The sequence below is a fragment of the Formica exsecta genome, unplaced genomic scaffold, assembly GCF_003651465.1.
Source record: "Formica exsecta isolate Colony F162 unplaced genomic scaffold, ASM365146v1 scaffold38, whole genome shotgun sequence".
In the NCBI taxonomy this organism is placed as follows: Eukaryota; Metazoa; Arthropoda; class Insecta; order Hymenoptera; family Formicidae; genus Formica; species Formica exsecta.
In genome coordinates this window covers 1135698-1159090 of record NW_021851042.1, presented here as the reverse complement: position 1 = coordinate 1159090, position 23393 = coordinate 1135698, and the positions used below count along the sequence as shown (strand labels likewise).

The following is a 23393-nucleotide window of genomic DNA, read 5'->3' as shown; positions in this document are numbered from 1 at the left end:
CAATTTTCAGCCGTTTAGATGTCACGCATCACACCGAAAGTGTGAAACAACATGTTTATTTACATGTCTACTTGTCATCGACTTTCTTATCGCGTACAAGTGATTTATGTCTCAATTTAGTTATTCACACAAATATTTATTTTATTTATTTACACACACGCGCGCGCGCGATTATAACATCGATGTAGTTCCGAACGTTTTCTTGAAAGCCAGTTTATTGAAAGCGCTTAATATATTATTGATATATTGCGATTAAAGCAATCAACGTTATTTGCATAACAAGTAAATGTTTGCGCATTATTTATATTATTTTAATTCTCAGCTATAAAGTGACGTTATAATTAATGTATATTAATATTAATCCACTGATGATTTCTATTTATTTAAAGTGTATTTAAAATATCTTCTCTAACTATATCCTCTAAAAAAATATTTATTTAAATATTTAAAGACATATTTATATCTATATAAATAATTTGCAAATAATGTTATAACATTTGAGATACAAAATACTCTCTTAAATGAAATCAGTGTCATTGTTTTAATCAGAGATATTTTTACTGATTCAGTTTAAGACGGCATGTTTTATACAATATTTAGATATATTTCTTATGCAGGCTGCTCTTATCTTTTAATCGGCATGCGTTCTTATTTCGCGTGCACGCAGGTGCGGAAATAAATAATAAAAAGAAGGTTTAACGGCAGTTTATGTATTAACATCAACGTCGTTAGAAAACTGTGGATAGCAGTAATTATTATATATCAGTAATTTTCTCATTATCATTTATTATCGTAACATCTGTGTGAATTGGAATTTAATTTTCACTTAATTAAAGAAAAGAACCGTCGTATATTATAACAAAAATTCTCTAATTGCAATTATATACTTTATTTTTAAAAAAGATAAGGTAAATAAATATTTAAGATTTTTCTTTCCTAATTAAATTAATTTTAATATATATACGATTTCAGACAATACTTTCTAGCTTGCGTTCGATATAATGCATCAGATTAAATTTTTGCCCCTTGAAGAACACCCACGATCAGATTGTTCTCTCAACGAGCTAAGATTGGCGAACATAATTTTAAAGTATGTATTTACAAGCACGTTTTAATATTAAAGTCATGTAATGAGGAAATTAATTTGTGATACATCGTAGAAATAAATTCACGTATTAGTACGCATTTTCTTATTATATTTAAAATTACAGTTTATTTTTAATATCCTTAATTACCACCACGCACATTATTGTCACGCTTACGATCTGGATGACTTCGTATTATCGTCTTTAAACCGATCGTGTCTATAAAATCTCATACATATATTATGCTTGGCTAAAAGTAGAACATACAATTCATTATATTTGTAATCACTTCATTTTTTAAGTTTATCCAAACATTCGTTAATATTATAATTCATTTAAAATTCAACATTTTGAACTCTCGTGATATTTGATAGTTTGATCTGCTAATAGATCGCTTCATGTTTTTAACCGAGATTATACAATATTTCTTATTTAATAAAAGATTAAAAAGTTAATATTAATTTGACAATCTAATGGCATATAGTCAGAGTTCATCATAGTCTAATGTCTAGTTCATAAGGTTCTCATTATAAAGATGTAAGCGGAAGTTCATTGGCGAAATAGATTGTTGTGGCTCCTTTCTAATTGGCAATTAGCCGTCACCGAGGTCGCAGGAAATTGTGGAAGCGATTATCATTACCTCCTCGATTTTTAAAAATTGCTTATATTTATACACTGAGACCTTTGTGATAGAAAATTAATCGTCTGAAGACGATAGTGTGAGTAAAAATTAACGTGTGATTATTGTGTCTTGTTGCTCCAGTAATTCAGGATTATCTTTATAGATCTTGATCAATTAAATCAAGTTTAAACCAGCGAGTCGACTGAGAATTCTATCATGACGGGTATTAACGGCGGAGCACAATCGATAGTCTCGGGACAGGACGTCCGGTGTGTAGCGAGACGTGCGATAATATCGATACATATTTTTCGCGTTTCCATGAGAGGCTCACTAACGAGATCGCACGTCGCCGCGCGATACTAACGAGGAAAGGAAAGTGAACGCGCGTTCCGCTCAAATTTATATTCTAGTAAAGAGGAAGCGTTGCAATCTACCTGCCTACCGCCGCTTGGCAGGATTTCCAACCTTGCATTATGTCCTGCCGCATCCTTATCATGCAATTTTCTCCTGCAGCAGCCGTCTCTGTGTTTTCCTCAGAGCAATTGCCGTCGAAAATTCGTTCGAAAGAATTCGCAAATGTATCGCCGCCAATTAACATATGCGTGGGAATTCTTTTGCGCGAGAAATTAATGCGATTTGACTAATTATAATAAAAATTAAAACTATTTTAGCGCTTGATTAATGCGATTTATTGAGAAATCGCTGTAGACAGTCTTGTAACAGTAAACGTCATGTTTCAACGATATGTATGGAGATGGAAATTTATTTTCGCGATGCAAATCAATGCGATTAATTCGACATTAGACATCTGATCGAAATTCCCAGGGTGATCGAAACATTTCAATTTTCGACACGCGTACCCATTCATCGACCACCACACGCGTGTACTACACGCGTTTACATTTCTACGTGCGTGTAACTTCCTGCGGTTACGCATGCTCGAACTCAGATATTTATAGTTAGCAGCTTCTGCCCGACGACCGGAAACGGGTCGATTATATTTAGAGAAAGACTTTACCGATCATAGTATAACTAATTCTGCTCGTGTCCGCGGCCGATTGCCATTGTAAAGTGAATGATTCTCTTCTCGAACGAATCTTATTCATGACACGTGCCATCAATGGACAGATTGATATAATGATTGCAATGGTTCAATATGCGATTATTTGACATAGACAGCTATAGAGCTACACTTTAGCTAATAAAAGGACAACTTAGTGAGAAATGCTCTGGCATTTTTGATTAAATATGGAATATGCAACATTTTCTATTTGACAAAATTAATAATATGTTATAAGTGATCGAAACTTTATCGAAGAAATTTAGCATTGATCAACACAATAACCGTCAACATTAAAAAGAAAATATATAAAGAATGACTGTCAAAGAATCATTTTTATGGGATTGACTATATAAAAAGAGAATAAAAATATATAGAGTATAATAAGAAATTTGATGATTTCTTGAAAGTGAGTTCTCGCGAATATCTAAAAGATATAATCTCTGCATTCGTACCTGTACGTAAAAAATTATATTGTCGACAGATTTGATTGCTTCAGGTATTCAAAATTTTTCAAATTTATATTTCTCTATCGCAGATAAACCGAGATTTTAAAAAATAAAAATGTGAAATTTAAAATGTAATGTCCTTTAACTTTCGATTATAATTTTTCTCGAGACGCAATATGTTTGCGCCATAAAATAACATCGATAAATTAATCGTTACTCAACAACGGCTGCACGCGAACACAACACTCAATCAGATTGTCTTTACGCAAATCGTTTTGCCGACTCGCTACTTTGGCCCGTGAAATGAACGTCGAATGTCGGTGCAGCTTCTCATCACGCGGACCATAATGAGCGCAGGTATACGGTACGATGTTGAGCGGAGAAAATGAAGGAGCGAGGAGAAACGGTTGGAGGAAAAGGCATACAAAGGAAGAGAAAGAGGAAGAGAGAAAGAGAGTACACGCGCGTACACGCGTGCACGCTCTTTAATTGACTCGGAGATATCCACCCTATCCATAATGCATCCGGGGCTTCTAAACGACCCTAATCGCGGCGAAGAATGCCAAGGTGTGGCCTCCAGCTGCTCTCAAGGCCTTCGCGCGTGACTGTTCGTTTGCGCCGGTTGGGAACTGTATCGCGGCTGCCCGATGATAGTGGCGTGAAGAAAGACCTGCAACACGATGTGCATAATGCGTTTTTGCGCGCGCGCGCAGGGTTACTGCACGACGATATCGAGAGAGTTGCATCCCAGAATCGCTCACGCGAGACGATCGCCTTTTTTCCTCTCTTTCTTTCTTTCCCTCTCTCTCTCTCTCTCTCTCAAGCCTTGATCCTCTTAAGCACGCCGGAGGGTGATGCGATTTCTGTTCGGCATAAGAGCTGGTCGCAAAGGAAACAATCTCGAGCGAAATGAGCTCGGCTTCGGTCTTTTTTTTTTTTTCCCCCTTTGGTTTTAAAACAGTACGCGGCGCGTATTTTTTCGTACACAGATCAGCTTGTGAGCTGATAATATCGAATAATAATGTAAGAAGATGTGTGCAATCTTGTAAAGAGAATTACAAAATCTCTTTGAGGCTACACACTTTTTTATTAAGCTGCGGATTCTGTGTAGGTTGGCGACAGAGAGTCGTTCTCGCGAACCTCTTTTCTCCCTATTTCGCTTCCCAAGCTGATCATGGTCTTTTAGGTTGACCGACTTCCGGTGAGGCTTCTTCATCCGGCTGAAAGGTTCGCGGGAAGATTTTTGTGGTAGCTCACTTTTCTCCCTCTCTCTTCTCTGTCTCCTTTTTTCTCTCTCTCTCTCTCTCTCTCTCTATTTCTTTCTTTTTCCCTGACGGTGCAGTCGATGTTCCACACTGTCATTTGAAATTTTAACTTTGTTGTCCGACATCGGAAGTGTCTCATCCTCTTCCTTCTGCTTTGTGCCGCAGTTAAATATTCCAAAGCAATCGTGAGAAATCGATTCTTTTTGTCACATTTCCGTTTCTTTAATTTGCAAAAAGCTTCTCTCTAATCTATCAATAACGTTTCGATAATTCCTCTATATTATATTTAATTGTGTAAATAAACATTTTATTTTATCTAAAATATTTCTACAGATAATTTATATTTTATTTAATATATTACTCAATCAGTTTAATTTTTTTTATTAATTTTAACGCTAGACGTAAAGACCAGCATCAATTTACAAAATCTAAAAGAAGAAAAGAAAAATATATTATGTATGCAAATTTACATAAGTCTGCAGGTACACAGATAAAAAATTTGTGAAACGCGTATTGATACACTTTTTTTCTATTTACAATAAGATAAATGATATCTATACGCGTTAATATGTTGCACGTATATACATGAGAGTTATAGATAAATCACTCGAGAATACAAGAAAAGAGTCAGGTTTAATTTTCCGAGCTCGATACCGCTCAGATAATCATCGAGTGCTCGATCGATTCGTGGAAGCGCAAACCACCATAATACCCGTGCTTTGTCCCGCGGAAGCTCTTAATTCTGGATCCCGTCAGAGGCGATCGATAATTACAAGGAAGGAATCGAGAAGAGGTCGAGATGGAGAAAAAAAGTTGTGTAAAGAGGGAATCAGGCATCTGCCAACGGTTGCCTCGTATTAACGATGATGAGCCAACGGAAGGAGAACTGGCAGACCATGGGCGTCCAGGGGAATTTTTACCCTCCCGATGGAAGGTTTTCGCATGCCGTATATTTGATCACGTCATGTATTTAAAGCACACTGTGACACATATCGTTAAAAAGTAATTTACTGTAATTTAATTTTAATATTTATTTTCTTAATAATATAACATGAATAATGATATACTTAATTAATGTAACGCAATATCGTATTCAGTTTCCCGTGAGTAGAGGTGAATATAAGAATATATTGAAAGAGCAGATAAATTCTGTTCATAACGTAATAGCACGCAAATTGCCTTTTAAATTAGTTCTATAACTTTTGCTTTCATTTCTTTCTTAATTACAGCCATTTAATCTTATAACTGTTAACTACACGATATATTTTACGACCTTGTGATATAAAGATCATAATTTCATAAGCGCAAAATAAAAGCTACAGAATGGTATATTCCATGCAATCCCCGCGTGAAATAAAAAAAATGATCTCTATTCGAGTACTTATTGTTAGAGCCATCACTCGTTAATGAAGCTATATATAAGTAAAAGGTTATTAAAGAAGCTATTTATTTTTTTCTACGCTAACTCATTACGGAGATAATTATCGGGAAAGGACGACAAATATGTGCCCCTTTTGATGGGCGCCCATGAACGGCGGTGGGCATGGTGGTTTTTCAGGCCATATGGCGCACAAAGCCTGGCCAATTCTAGCTGGTGAGGACGAAATCCGATGAGGATGTTGTCAGGATCGGGGAAGGTCACTTTTTGCAAGCTCACCGACCTCGAAAAACGCGGCTCGGTAAGCGGCGAAACGAAGGGGGGGGGACGCTGCTGGACCACCGGATGTGGATCGTGATGATGATTCCTTCGATACACGAGGGAGCGGACTTTTATCGCGCGCCTCAAAAAATTCTTGACGGTCGGACAATGTTTTGCGATACACTTCAGTGAGCCTTCAAATGGATACATTGTGGACAAGATAGCGACATGGGAAAGGAACGCGTCTGTTCGCCACAATTTTAATGAGAGTGTCATAGCTATTCTTTTTTTATCGATTCTTCATATTTGATGACGAATAGCAAGAGCAAAATGCATTCGAGAAACGCGATTATTAATTATATACTTTATTATAGTTATATATTTATTACTATTTCTTATCATTTCGAAAACTATTAATACCTCGATATTTAATCAAGCAATGAGATAACATGGTTACTTTATCAGACAATTTTATCTTTCAATTATCTGCAATAATCGTTGAAAAACAAAATTGTTTCTTATGAATTTCTATATTTGAATGGCAATTTGTGAATTATTCTTTTACATTCCATGTAGCAGGATTTCTTTCGCGCATAGTGGGTGCTCGGCCATTGATCAGAAGGAAACAAAAGATTCATTCTTCCCCGCGCTGCTGTTAGTTCTCGCCTCGTAGACCATCTTCAGAAAGCGTAGAGCCGCGCGCCATGCCTCGCTGCCGTTAATTTCCCGTAATAGTTACTCAATAAACAAGAACGTACGGATCTCCCGCTGTTCCCTAATTACATATTAGTAGCCGTCATTAATTAAGATTTTTTCGCCGCTGATATAATCCATTAAAATCAAGCATATCTTAATTTGAAGTCTGAACCAAATAAAGAAATATAAAGTTGATTGAAAAATGATAAAAGAGAAAATGCTTGGAAGAATAATTATATTTTGTTATATATTTGGAAATTATTATAATAATATTAAGTAAAGTATAATATAAAATTTTTTGAATTATAAAGAGATATTTGAAGTCATATAATATGTCAAAAATAATCGAAAATAAATTTAGTTTAATTGCCTGTGTTTTAAAACTGTTTCTGTTTAATCCGAGCGCGTTTATTCATTTATAGAAAACTTATTTAGATCACATACACACACATATACACACATATATGTGTATATATATATACAATATGCCAGACTTAGTTTAATATTTGTAAATTAGACGTGCATTGCTACACGACCGTAAATCTCAATTTTACGGTATCGCATAATTATGAAATGAAATACTATTGCACGCTCTCTCGCCTTTTTTTACGGCAAGAAATGTTTCTCGCCGGCCGGAAACGAGAGTCGTTTGATCCTTTGCGCACGTCGCGGCGGTGATGAAACAAATCGTCATGCATCAAGCGGCCTAATATAATGACTCGGCAAAAAAAGGAATATTCGTATATAAGGAGATTAATCAACTTTTTCATCAACAGATCTATTACTGTTGCTTTTTCGAAAGTTTATTAAACCCGTTTGATTATTAATCTACTTGAAAACGACAATTACACTTTAGCAGATTATAAAATAATTTCTCGTCTCACGGATGGATATACGCAAGTTTAACCAGAAATTTAAGACGTGAGTTTAATCATTTCTTCAGATTTTTAATCTAAAGAAATACTAATAAAACTGCGCAAGTCATCGAGCAGCAATTGTATTAATTACTAATTTGTGCGCGACATCAGTTTCTTGTATATATATTTTTTTAATTTTTTGAGAAACGTTGCTAGTTACATATTCATTAAACCACACTCAAAAAAATGTCTTGCTGATATAGGTAGATTTCTAGGTGTCACAACAAAAATTTATCGCTATTTTTTGTATCTGTTAGAATATTGTCTGTTACATATAGAATTTATAGCAGCAATATTCTAATAATATCTTCTAGAAAATTTAGGTCCCATTGCCAAATGTTAATCACTGCATTGGATAAATATGAGTTTCGATACTACAGCTAGAACGATCTTTGCGAGAAATATAACTGCCAATTATAACTGCAGCATCGAAAAATTGAGAAAAATTGTTTAAAAGAGCTAGATAGATTGAGCGCGTTATACAAATATGTTAGACGTGAGGATTATATATTCATTTGTTTCTTGCCGCTAATTTTTTCTGTCTACCACAGCCAAACTTTATAACAAGTATGATTGGCCTTAACATGGATAGGCGCCCCACAGAAAAACATTCTTTCTAAATTTCACAAACAGTTCAGATATAAATTCTGTCTCTGTCACTTAGATTGATTAAATGCGAAACATATGCGATATCACAGTATTTGCTAATCATTTATGTACCTCAGTTAATTTTGCGCACCCAGAAAATTTTTGCTGTAGTTGCAAAACCACTTTTTTGAGTGCATGATATGCCGTAAGAAATAAAAGACGCGTCGCACATCTCTCGTACAAACAAAAATAAATAAAAATTCGAGCGAGAGAAATTGAAATATCGCCTTCCCATCATGTACGTAGATATTTTGTATCTTGCCTCTTTCCGTTCGGAATTCACGACGGATGGCAGGAAATGGGAGTCGTTTAAAGAAAAAGACCAACTGGGACGAATGGGCGCAGATTAAACGGCATAATGGCAATCATGCGATTCTTCTCTTCCAGAAATCACTTTATCAATATTTTATTGTACAGCTCTCAGTTCAGCGTTGAACGTAAAAAAACTCAAGACGGTAACATCCAAAGAAACGATCGCGGCGGAACAAGATCCCGGAGTCTGCTAATAGCTCGCTTCCGTTTACCATGTTTACGCGCAAATTGCTAAGGAACGCGGCGAGAGTATTGAAGAAGCCGCAGCTCGCTCGTAACGCGGGCTTCGCCGAGATCTTGTATTCCTTCTCTCGGACAGACCGTGCACCGGCCTATTTTCCACAGTACCAAGTTGAAGCTCACCTCCGCGGCTCTCCGATCTGATGACTTGATAAGATGACGACAACTCGCTTTCGCGGAAACTCGTGTATTGTAAAACGCCGCGATTCTCCTCTGTACTCTCGACGCGCTCGCAATCGCGCTCCTATCTACATCTCGCTTCTTAGCCGTGCAAATTTCGCATTGTTGTCAGCTTTCGTAACACAAATTGCCTTAGATTAAAGTGGCAAAGGAAATTTCAACGTTAACTGTATTGCGAAACGATTACGATTGCAGATTTACGTGAAAAATTATCAGCTGAACAGCTGAGATTGAAACGACTGACAATGAGAAGAATCTAAAATTTTTTCAATCCTTGTATAACATTTACAAGAGAAGTTGAAAATTTTTTATCGTAACAATTTTTAGGAAAATAATTTCGTAATAATTATAATTAATTTTTGTATAATTTTCTTAAAGAACTTTCTTCCTTTTCCTTTCTCTTTCTCATGGAACGAAGAGCTGGCTACCAGCGTGATACAGAGGTCCTTAAACCCGGCTGACGGAACGCGCCCGCCCGCTCTCGCCTTCCTTCGTAAGGAAGGAAAGCGAGATACGCGAAGGTTACGTTTCCCATGGCTCGATAAACAGAGGACGCGGAATGAGAAAGGCGAGGCACCGTCGCCGCCGGAAACGCTCGTTTTCCAGCAAAGATAGCAAATATCTACCACGTCGCGCGCGATCTCGACGGGGTATAGCGGGTATTAAATAGCGCTCTCTCTCGCTTCCGCAGGTCGGCGCTCCCTTAAGTAAGGGCGTCGAGATAGCGTGACGGAGGTGTGCTGGTGCCCGCGCGCAATCGGCCCGCTTGTGGTTTTAAGCAGATAATAGCGCCGTTACGACTTTGTTACACTGTTTGCGCATTTGCGCTCGCCAACGCCGGGAAAAAGAGGCGTGCACCTCTCTTCTCCCGTGAGAATTCTCACCGTAATTTATCCCAGTTACTATACTCTACACGCGTTTCTCGCATTGTGGTCCACGACCTAGTACCTGATCCTTAATCACTCACTTCGGAACTTATTGTTAGTATATTTGGTAACAAATTTTCGATGGCAAAACATTCCTAGACTCTTCGCTTATAATTACTTTTATTAAAATTAAATACAAATATTTTACGGATTAGAAAAGATCAATCATCGAAAGTGAGAATTAATAATTATCGACACATATAAAAAAATCATAGATCGAATCTCTAATTATCGCGGAATTGTGTAGAATGTGTCCGTAATTATGAAGAAAATCGAACACGGTATGCGCGATTGGGATACGAAAGGGTATGTGTTTCCTCTCATCGAATTGCAATCGCAATTGCACAGACGAGCGAGTCCGACGTCGGTACATCACCGGTGCATCCATCTGTCATCCATCGATGAGACGAACGATGAATGAGAAATAATTTATGATAACCATGAGCAGTACATCCAACTGCGCATGGAGTCATTATCGCGATGACTCGTTTATATATCACAGCATTTATATGCCGCTCTGGTCACGCAAATAATGCAACGACGATGAAGTTGCGCGGATGAATTTTGACGCGAACGCAAGAGGCGAGATTTATACAATAGTTCACGCATTAGCTATTAGCTCAAGCTCAGCGCATCTAGGAATTCTTGATGTAAATGCGTTTGTTGCAAATATGCACTTTTAATTCCTTTCGATAAAATGTCTATATATTTTTTCTTTTTAAGAGAAATTAAAGTCTACATGTCTTTAGTAGCATAAATAATAGAAGCATTATTATATAATTTTCTAAGAAAATATTTATACGAATTATAACTTACACAAAGTTAATCGTGGAAAAAAATATGTTTAGAAGAATTCATTATAAAAATGTTTGGAGAAATATGAGCACTATAAATTCATATAAATGTTAGCATGTAGAACGTTTGTTACTATTATCGTAATTTATTGAATTTCAATGTGATAGGTTTGTGTATGCGATCGATTAAGAGCTTCTCTCAATCCGTTTCTCTCTCGCTCGCTCTTACTTTCGATTTATTTTTGCTTGTAATGCGGTTTATGTTCGAATTTCTCTCTATCAGTCCGATATCGGTTTACTCGGGCGGCTCTCCTTGTAAATAGGCATCCAACACCGACACGAGATCCTTTTATATACGCTCGGCTACAGGCACGCGAATATAATTGTACAGGGTGCTGCAGAACTATCGGCTCTCGCAAAACAAACGTTTAACAAAGATGCAACGAAACATTGCATAATAACATTTTTTGTTTCGATATTATAAATTTTTTATGTCTTGGTAAAATCGCTGCTAAAGTTATACTAGAATTTTTTACAAAACTTAAGCTTTTTTGATGTATTAAAATGTAAACAATTTATTTATATTATGATTACACATTTAAATTATACAATTTGTACCATCTCATAAATTAAATAGAATGATCTATTTTCTCTCACACGCAGAGAGAATCAATTTCGAAGTAATTGAATAAAAGTATCTATTGCCATATACAAATGAATCAATTTCGAATCGGCCTGTATCTCTCCGTGTACATACACATAACTCTTTATCTGCGATACAGAGCTCCGATACGGACTCGTCAGAGGCTCAGGTGACTAACACGAGAGTGGTTCTGGTAGATCTCTTTAGCATTCTTTCTTAACGATAACCGCAAGTCGAGATGACAAACGCAAATGCGATGGGTCTCTCCCTTCTCTTTCTGATGACTCCGATTATTTATACCATCTTCTCCACACGCCTCCGTAATCGTATTCCTCTACGAACTACTTCGACACACGAGTATGCCTGAATTATATATGTATATATATATACGCGAATTATTCCTGTTGCCGCTCGAAAGCCAGTTGCAGTTAGTTTCAATTTTTAATTCTTACGAATTCTGATTTATCTCGCGTGACATCTTCAAGAATTATTATTATCGAGATTTGCAAATTTTACGAGCTAGTCGTTGAATAACGTTAAATGTTCTCTTTTGTATGAACTGGATATAAAGAAGATGCGGAAGGACTTGGACACAAATTCGGTCAAAGTAATTCGAAAAAAAAAAAAAAATTACACGATCCACTTGCTCACGTGTCACAGAAACTCTTTACGCGGAAATAATGGACTTAGCGATCACTTAGGTGCTCATTAACCGTTCCCAGGAATCTCAGAAATACCTCCCCGTAAGATTCGCGCTGTCGTTGCCAAACCGGTGATTAGTAACTGTACCTGGATTCGCGTACTTTCTTAAGTAAACGAGGCGTGCAGGGCCCACCATTAACGGGTCGCGAATCACGGTAGTGATCTCGCTACACGGTATATACGCCGCTTATCCCGTGCATCTACGGCACAGCTCGACGAGTCTCGGGTGATCAGGCATTCTTACAATCGAGATAACCGACGACGCTGATGTCACCCGACACAGATGTGAGATTTACCGTCGAAGCAGCCGCTCGGCTTCTTCCTTCCGTGATAACCTGCGGGATAAGAGATCGTGCTAGACATAATAAAACCTGTCGTGCGCGCGTTTGCATCACGTGACCTGGGAAGGCATATCTTCATTCATCATTACTAAATAAGCGTGATGTTATTCAAGAAAATTTCTCATTACGCTTCATTGTACCTTCCATTTTGACTGTTTGATTAAAAACGACAAGTCATACTCGTTCAATAGCGTTTAATTAAGAATGACTTGCGTTGTAATTACGTTTCCGCAAAAATTATTTTGGATTTAATTTGACACGTGTTTGCCAATTACACGAGTCGTATAGAAGTTGGAAATTGGAAGTCGAATTGACAGTTAAAAATTTTCGATCGCCAATCGCAAGATGAAAGAGATTTAAAATTCCTTGAAAGCGATCTTTGATAATTTTAACTTCCATCGTGTAGATATGTATATACGATATAAAATATTATAATATTAGTGACTTTATCGTGAAATATTTTCTTATGGATTTATGAAATATAATATAGCTCAAACAAAAAGTGTTAGAAGGCCGTTAAATCTATTATGATACGGTTTTCGTAGCGCGAAGATAAATGTCTCTCAGTTCACGCTCCTCCCTGCTTGTCACGCATAAACGAGATTACAGACAGGATTATAGTCTCTATAAGGTGTTCGGTTGGGAATTGTCTTCTTCCCCCAAAAATTATTGACGATATAAAATGCGACCACGTTTGTCATTATATGTCGTCCTATCGCACTCATCGCAAGCAAGAATTGTTATTTATTATATTCCCAAGTTTAATGTAACTTTTTCGAAGAAAATGAAAAAATTTTTATGCAATCCGAAGATCCTAAGGTTCTTTCTCAGAAGGTTCTTTCTCAGAGATTTCGAACCAGAAACGACAATTCCGCTTAGAGCAATTCGCGTCCCAACCTGAGCAGCGAAAGAGGCTCTCGAAATACAAGTGATCAACGAGCGGTCGTTGGTAAGACAAACAGAGACAGGCATGTGGAAGGAGGCTGTAGGGCGAGAATTGAAACAGGAAGGAGAGAGAGAGAGAGGAGAAAGAGAAGAAGTTGGACTTCTCTTTTGCTCGCTCGTCGCTGCTCGTCGCTGCTCGTCGCGCTTCTCCGCGCTCTTCTCCATGCATTATATATACGACTGAACTCGGTGGTCTCGGGTTCCTGAGAAGCGAGAGGCCTCATAACTCTAGGACCCCGTGCCGCACCGCGTGCCACACCTTTCGCACGGCTTTGAAGTCACCAGCTAGCGCGAGCGCCGGCCAGGTTCGAAGAACGTGCCTTCCTCGTCCCCCGGAACGTCGGGAATCGGCGGGGGCGCGATTATACGGCGGAACCGGCGGCGCCGGGGATTTATCGAAGTTGTCGCCGAGAGTTTAGTTTAGCGCAGCCCGTCTTTCCGTGTGCCTTTTTTTGCCATAGATAATGGTGCGAGACGTGGGAGTAGACCGCGGGGCTGGTCGCCAAGCATCGTTTTAGCGTATAATTTTAGTTCTTTCTGACAAGGGAGCAAGTATAAGAGCTGTGCTATACTAGTATAATAAAGTATGATATTTCACGATAGCATACATAGAGTAAATATTTTTATCACACATTCTTATAATGCAATGAAAGTATGCTATCTTGTGTAAATCTATGAACTATTTTATTTTAATAATTTTAATTTCACTTTATATAGATATTCATAAAATATAATACAATGTACAACTATATAGTAATTTAAAGAATTATGTTATTGAATCATGAAGAAAAATTTATCTCTAGAAATTTTTTAAAGATGTCATAATTAAATTAATGAGATCTATACTTAGGAAAAGTTTTGTTTTATTTTGCATTTGAAAAAGTTTAACTCTTAATATTATCTATATAAAAATATGAAATATTTGATAATCACATATCTATAAATAAATACAACCTAAGTGTTTTGTACAACTTTTACTCATATGGTTTAACGTATTGCTCCGAGCATTTCGATCATTGCGCGCTTTTGATAGTTTGAAAATGATAGACTCCGTTTACGATAAATCATCGTGAAATTATGATAGCGGCGCGACATGCACACATACACAAATACAGTTCGTGTCTCTCGAGCCGTTATTAAACAGCATTAGCCGCAGCGGTGCACTCGATATACCGGGCCACACCTTTCGCACGGTTTTGAAGTCTGACCTCCCGATCTAATGGAAAGCGCCAGCGATCTTCTGACAGATATTACAACCGTAATTTGAAGACCTTTGTCTCTCTTTCTCTTTCTTTCTTTCTGTCTCTCCGAGTCGAGCTGTGCCGTGCGACGTAGATCTCGAAGCTCGGGATAGGATCGAGCTTGGAGATGTCGGGTTAAACGATGAGAAAACGGTACCACTGATTCGCGCGTAAAGGTGAAATTCAACGATCGCTGATATTTCATAACCGAGACGGTCTTGGCCTCGCCGATTTCCATTACACGGTTTAAGATCGTCCAATCTTCGATCTATCTTTCATGATAAATGATCGTGAAATCACTGCGTCCATCTTCGCGCCAAGTCAGTTTGATCACGACTGATTTTCCAATATAGAAAAAAAAGATTCGATGATTTCCCAATAATCCCTTAATCTCGTGATCGTTGATCTTTAATTTCCTTGAATGGATATATTTTATTGCTCGCGAACAGCATTTTATTTTACGATACAAATTTTTTTGTATGATTATATTTTTATATTTGTGATAAAATTTATTACAAATTTGTAAAACTACATTACTAATAATTTTTTTACATTAATAATAAAATTAATAGGATCATAATATATTCCTTCTTCGCAATTAATAAATTTATAAGATTACTCATATAGGAAAGAAACAATTAGTTTTTAAAAGAATGTCGCGTCGTTTTATCTTTTGATCCGAGAATCGTCGATACGAAGGTAGAGATACAGCGGAGGCAAGCCCCTTCTTAAAATAATGCGTGGTTACGTCCCGTACTCTCTAGACTCAAGCCTCTAATTTTCAGAGCGATCATTCGGCATATCGAGCCTGTTGCATTCATTAAGAATTCACCAGGAGGTACGGATTAAGGACCCTCCTGTGTACGCGAACACCTGGTATCTCTTTACGAGATGGAACTTAAATCGTCCAGCAAAGGAATGCGTAGTATCGAAGGAAAGGTTGAAAAGGAAATGTCGGGTAATCATCGCGGAGAGATGAAGGGCACACGAATGGAAAAAAAGTGAATGGACTTGATGAGAAAGAGCGAGAGATACAGAGAGAGAGAGAGAGAGAGAGGAGAGAGAGAGAGAGAACAATACGGTAGTTTGTCTAGTTTTCGTAATCGAAATAATCTTATAATTGATGTATTTTTCAAATATATTGTGTGTTGCGATGAAATTGCTAAACTCAATTTTTATAATATTGCTCTAAAAAAATCTTTTGATGAACTTTCCTGACAGAGAGAAAGATCATTAAAGCTAACTTAATATATTTGAAACATTTAATATCTCTCGAAAATAAAAAAAATTTAACTTTTTCTCTAAATAAAGATCTTAATAATAATCTTCTAAATAAAAGTCTCAAATTCCTCAGAGTATATTTTTAGACGTCATAATTCATATTTAAATAAAAAAAAAAAACTTTTTGCGAAACTGTTACATTAATCTTGCCGAGGATCTTAACGATCTGAAATCTTCCGAGAACCACAAATGTCAGTTATTTTCAGTATCTAATTAATTATCAATATCACATCTGTCATCATGGAAAACTAAATTTCCATTACCCGTAATTATGCAGATATCCACATAGGAATTTTTTCCCAGCACCTTCAAGCATCTCGAAGTATGCTTCTCACGAGAGCCATAAGTGGAAGACATGACAGCGCGATGCATGACGCTCTCTAATTATAATGTACGCGATGGTTCTTAGATAAGATTAAAGATTCATAAAGAGAGCAGTGGAATATCGATTACCAACTATCCACCGATAATCCCGACAAATGGCTATATATGCAAACACCTGGTCCGAAGATGCGAGAGAAGATCGGAGCGATGGTGGAGGTTTTAAAGGAGCAAAAAGAAATAAGAGAGAGAGATTGCGAGGATGAAGTAGGGAATGAAGGTCACGTAAGAGGGGCAGTTGATCGTCCTTTATGCAGATGAAAGAGAGCCATAAGATGAAGCGCGGACGCATGCACGCGAGAAAGAATGAGAGAAACGCCTTCTACCGGAACCAAAAAGTCGTCCGAGTAATTGCGACGCATCGACCGATCGGGCCGGCACCCATGGGCGGTTTGCGCGCGAGGAATGTGCATCCCTGAGGAACGAAACTGCGCGCAAGACTTCGTCGCAACGCCTGGGGGATTACATCCCTCGAACATGCGAAGACATTGAATACGATCGAGATTACGCCGATTTCCTCGCGCCTCTCTGCATATTGATGGTAGTCCATTAGAGCGGAAATTACGCTTGGAGATAAATTAATGTTACGTACGCAAGTGTATTGCACTAACAGCGTACACATCCGCGGCAAGATTCCGACGAATGGAAGAGATTTATACAGACGCAATTCCTTAGCAAAAGTTTAATTTATCGAATTTACCGTAATATAATTTTTAATTTCAATGTTGGCTCCCTCTTTATTTATCGGTAGTCAGTTCTTTCAATTCTGAAAAAAATGTTTAGTGAAATATAATTTATTTGAAAATATATAGCAAAATCTACAAATTTAAAATCTCATCAGGGATATCAAGAAATTACATGCTTTTGCAAAAGAGATTTAATTTTAGCGATTTTTTTCGTCAAAAATACGATAAGAACGACTAAAAGATCGAGACGAGCGCATTATTCGCACAGATTGTCGGAAGATACACGTGTGTACAAAGGTACGCTGCGCTTAAGTGCTACTAGGTAAGGTTTGTGGGAAAAACTTGATCTCACTTCCGTCGCGTTTGTGGCCCTTAATAAGATGAACGTAAGTCAATGATCGTCTTTTCATTCTGTATCGTTTATTTTCTTGCGCTATATGACATACATATCGTGCCGAGGCTTTTGTGTCGCTATGCCGACTTTAATTATTTATCGGTCAATTAATAAGATCCGGAATCTCGACATGCTTGTGGAAAGAATTAAAGGCAGTCGTCTTCGAGATCTTATTTTACTATAACAATTTAGAATCAAAAGACTTGTACTTTTTATTATATACGATTATTTCTCTATGTCAATCATCATTAAGAACTTGATATATATATTTAAAATTATGAAATTCTATTAAAATAACATCTCTATTTGAAGCTAAATAAGAAATAAGAAATTGCGATTTTCTTGTGCATCATTGAAGCTTATTCGTAGGATTTCTGCCTACCATCAACTAACATTTAATCATTTAATCAACGACTCTTCCTATTTTCCTACCTACTTTATATTCTGATAAATACTATCACTATGATTACACATTTGTGATTACGCTCCAACAGTTTTTGCAAGTGCGATCTTCTTTTTATGCAATTTATGTATTTCCTCGAGCACGGAATATATCTTGCTGTCGTTCAGCTCACGAGAAAGCTAATTATAGTTCGCAGGACAATAATAACTGAGAAGATACGTTTTTTTAATCATCATATATATATAGTGGAAAGAATTAAAGGCAGTCGTCTTCGAGATCTTATTTTACTATAACAATTTAGAATCAAAAGACTTGTACTTTTTATTATATACGATTATTTCTCTATGTCAATCATCATTAAGAACTTGATATATATATTTAAAATTATGAAATTCTATTAAAATAACATCTCTATTTGAAGCTAAATAAGAAATAAGAAATTGCGATTTTCTTGTGCATCATTGAAACTTATTCGTAGTCTTTCTGCCTACCATCAACTAACATTTAATCATTTAATCAACATGTTTTTTAATCAGCGCTCTGTAAAAGAGAGTCTTCGTTTTTTTAATCATCATATATATATATATATATATACACATACATCCTGTCTGCTAGAAACCTTTCGCGAGACCAGGTTTTCAAACCGCTACCTATTACAATGTTACACGATTTATCGGACGAAGAAGGATCTATTCGCAGTACAAAAAATATATGTATACGCATAATATTCCTCATTAATAATTACAATAAACGCGTGGACTGCGAGAGCTTTGATCATGATTTGGCTTTTATTATAGCGTAGATCATGCATGAAGTAATTTACGATGGCGCTTTTTGCGTGAATATTGATTGTAACGAGAAAAAGAGAAACATGAAAAAGAAAGACCGCCAGAGAGCCTTGATTTTTGTTCGACTTCCAACTACACATGCATGTTTTTCAATCAGCGCTCTGTAAAAGAGAGTCTAGTCTCTTACGAATGTTCTTCAGACATAGATAGACGGAATTGCCATTGCAAAATAGATTTTCTCATAAAATGAAACTTATGAAATTAAAGTGGAAGAAAAGTAAATTTTTTTTTGAAATTTTTATTATATTTTATTAAAACCAGCTTTGTGATCAAAAGTAAAAAATTTTTAGATTGCTCGAATATATTAAAGAGGAAGTACTAGATAAAAATATTTCTAACACTTTTAGATTTATTACTGAAGAAACACTAAAAATTATGCGTTACAATAATTTTGTACCTTTCTTTGCACATTAATCGCGCCAACTTTCATATCTTATAGATATGTATATGTAGATGGAAGAAAGCATAATATTACTCGTCTCACGAGTTTGCTGGTAATCCCACCTGTCATCGTCACACCTGTCTCTCGCGATAACTTAGTGGTAACGTTAATGACCTTTCACGGATTGCTGAATGCAGAACACGTGAGTGTCTGAGCACGAATTTAGTTACCACTTTGAATGCCATAATTCTCTACACAGTCGCAATATTATATCTGCCTGATAAAATGTGATATTGTGTGTGTGATATATTATCTTTATAATATAATTTCAAAATAAAAAATATATCTAAAATCATAATTTATGATACTTTATATTTTGTGCGATTAGAAATGACAAAATTAGATTCGAGATAAATTATGCTTAACATTTATTTTTCATTTAATGAATTATTTAATATTATTTTTATTAAATTGTTTATTTTAACGAAAGTGATATTTTATAAATAGATGCTAAAATTATATCAATAAAATTTTGCATCTCTCGCGAAATTCAACATTTAGCAGTTTACATAGCTAGCTCTAATAGACATTTATCCTCTTCATTTCAGATGGCACCGTAATCATGAGCGAGGTTCTCCAAGATTACAACCCCCAGTTCAACGTGGGCTGTTACTTTCCTGCGGAATTCCAGGGCGAATTCGTGATGCAGGTGAGCGGAAAGGGCGTCGGAAGCATGGCGAACGAGCCTATTCAGTATTCTACCATTAACATCACCTTCAACGCGATACCGGTGTGGGGCTATTGCCACAAGAAGGTCGGCGATAATGTGCTGTTAATGGACAGGTCAGTTAATTCAACAAATTGCGAACATTTCCTACATCAAAGAAAGTGTCGAGATTCCATTTAGCGATTAATTCCGTTAATAATTAGAAAAGTCGTGTCTACAAGCGAATTCTATAGGATCTATCGTTAAATGAGTAGATTGGTGAATTAATGTAGCAAGGATATAATACTTATTGCTCGATATACTTTCTTCGATGAAGAGTTAATTAATTTAAGAGAAATTTGAGAAATTAATTTAATAGGTAAAAAATTAAAAGCGATATTCCCAAATTAAGCTTTAAGAGTGCGAATAAAATTTTGAAATTTTAATTTGGGATTTAATTAATAAAATATTTAAATAAATTCTTGCAATTTGCGATAAATAATAATCTCTGATTACACATACACGCACGCAATTATTAGTTCGATTTACTTGACAAGATATATAATTTATTTTTATCACTATTTTTTAAAAATAATCTCTACGTTACCGTCATTTTTATTTATGAATCATGACACAATTTTATTTTTGTATTTTACTATACATTCTGTGTAACTAAGTTGTCAAGTGGCACATGACTATATTTTTAAATCTTTATCAACCTCGCGCGTTAAGATCTCCAAACTAAGGTGTTAAAGTCTTAAAAACCGCGAACGATCGTTGTGAAAGTTTACAGACACATAAAAAGTCTTGAAAGCGCGGCACCGTAAACACATTGAAGTTCTGATTTATTGATAAAACAAGAAAGAACAGAGTTTTGGTTGACGCGTTCGAAGAACGATGGCATACTCGGTTTAAAAGTAACGGTATATTCATAAAACGATGCATTTGTAACTAGGATATCTGCGAAGCTTATTGCACATGTAAATGCCGTTAAACGAGACAGCGAAATAGTGGTGAAAGAACGCGATGCTCGTCGTTAAATATGTTTCTAACGATATCGAACTTCAGGATCATTTCACGTCCTCTTATCAAGATTCGAAATGCTCTGATGCGTTTGCATTCTAAGGAATATTTAATGCTGAGATTATATATGAGAGAAACTGTAATGCATTTTGTATATATCCTAGAGTTATGTAATTTGCATATGATTTTTCCGATTTGTCGAATATGGATACTTGGTTTTCACAGAATTTTGAATTGACAATTAATTTGACGAATAGATTACATAACGTTAAATTTTATTTCTACTGAATTTTATATTTTAGTAGAATTTTAATTTAAACAATTTAATTACTAAGATATATAATATGATAAGCGCAATTGAAACAATTAAACTTTCGTTGAAAATCGAAATTTGCCGAAATATTTATAATCGAGAAGAAAAAAGTGCATAATTTTTATTGCTTTCTATATAAGTCACTGCGAGTCTAGACGGGAGAATGTAGGCAGATTATTCGCGCTCAGAAGGGGGTGAGCTCTTTTTATCAAAAAGGCAGAGAATTCGACGACGACGACGACGAAGGGATATTGCCGTCGCGGAAAATGGAAAGGGTGTGAAGGGGTTAAGGTTAAATTAGCTTGCTGATGTCTCTTGGGATGCCACGACGTCTGCGGCTCGTCTGAAACAAAAATAGCCGGTTTTCCAGACACTCGTGTCGCATGCGTATTGCGAACCCGAGCTAATTCTAGAAAGAGGACGAAAGTCATAAAACAAAAAAGAAATGATGAAGCATCGAGTCGTCTTCGCGCTTTAAATTGACGTAGCTTCAACATTGTTCCTTTGAAAGAAGAGAGGAGGGGGAGGGGAAGAAAGAGAAAGAATCTATTATCGGGGGTTACATGGAGGAAGGCGAGACGCGATTAAATGTTAGATATTATTTATAAAACTGCGGTTGCCATTCTTAGAAAGTCTGGAAAGTTTTTATTACAATTTTTATACACTTTTTTATTAATTTATTAATGTTTAATTAAAACATATATATAGATCTTCGTTTATATATATTTTAGAAAAACGGAAGAAAATAGATAAAAATCGTCCAGCCATTTTGTTAATCAACACATTCGCGGAGAATTTCAACGTTGCATCTCATAGAGATCCAAAGTTCGAGAACCTCGTCGCGCCAATCGATAGTTCTTCGATGCATCTGGACGATGCTCACGAAGCTATGTGGGTGTTGTCCGTTCAAGTATGCATAAATTGGCATACACGTGAGAGCCTACCCCTTTCTCTTCTTCTTCTTCTTCTCTAGACACGATCGTATACTTCGCGATTCACGTTGAATCGTTAACGAACTATGAATATTCCGAGAAATCATATCTTTGATTGTCTTTATTATCGTCACCGTCGCATTTACGATCTAGAAAAGATCTTTTCCAAGTTTGCAACGTGATATTATATGCTCAGTGTTGTGAAAATAAACTTTGTAAACCGAAATATAAAAACAAAGATACAATAATTTTTTGATTTTTGATATTCGTCGTATTTGATATATAAACATAATGTTTAATTCATGATAATTATCATAAATTTGATTTTTTATTTCTCGTCATTGATTAATCGACTAATTCATCATAATATGAATAATGATAATAATAAAGCGCATGATTTTCTCTGAAGAATTTATTACACGGACAGATAGGCTGTGATAGATATAATTTGAATAATAAGTAAATGGCTGGCGATCACTATTACATATGTATCGCTCGAGGCAACTCGTTAATTGCTTGAGGTTTGATCGTGGTTTAATTGCCGTGCATTTTTTTTCTTTTGTAAACCTTTCGCAACGTTCCGTTCAATGGATCGTGTGTCCCACGATTTTTACGAATCGTGGTCGTCACGTGTTATTTAAATGACAGTGACGTTTATGCGTATGTCGCGAGGATAGTCCCTACGAGCAAGGCCGCAGCTATTAAGCGATAATCGCAGCTTGTAATAATAATTCGCTGGAGCGACAAGCAATACGCCGCGAAAGCTGTGTGCAGAATTCGCGTAAATTGCCTCACCACGCCCGCGGTTGTCGGCAATGTTCTCACACAGATGATGATCGCTATATTCCACGTCTATCGCGAAAGTCTCCTCGGTAAAATTACCGACAAATACGCGACGAAATACGGTTGGTTTATCTGCAAGAATTATAATGCATGCATCGAGCCTATATGATCATAAAACTATAAACATTATTAATATTCGAAATATGTGTATGATTATTAAACATAATATAATTATTAAAAATAAAGAGGATGTCAAAGTTAGCTATATTGTTATCTCAAAAAGGAGAAAAAATAAAAATTAGATATTTTTTATTCTCACACGCATTTATTTCTAGAATATTTATGAAAATTATTATTTATTTCTAGAATTATATTTATAAAAATTTAATTTTTTTACCTCTTCCAAAAATATTGTCTTGTCGATCATACAATATTATATCAATGTGTGTGAGAGAAAATGATGACGTTCGCTTGTGAACCGTCCGGTACAACGCGTGCTTATGCGTTTCGTGGCATAACAATCGTTCTAAAGCCGTTGAAAAACGGCATCGGAAGA

The 23393-nt window shown here is 36.2% G+C and overlaps 1 protein-coding gene across 1 annotated transcript in view; it reads left to right on the top strand.

The window, feature by feature from the left end:
* Positions 1-23393, top strand: part of LOC115239371 — a 64520-nt gene that overhangs the window by 28077 nt on the left and 13050 nt on the right. Inside the window, exon 2 of the mRNA XM_029813855.1 lies at positions 19689-19923. Coding sequence (XP_029669715.1) covers positions 19689-19923 — 235 coding nt within the window. The remainder of the gene's footprint in view (positions 1-19688; positions 19924-23393) is intronic.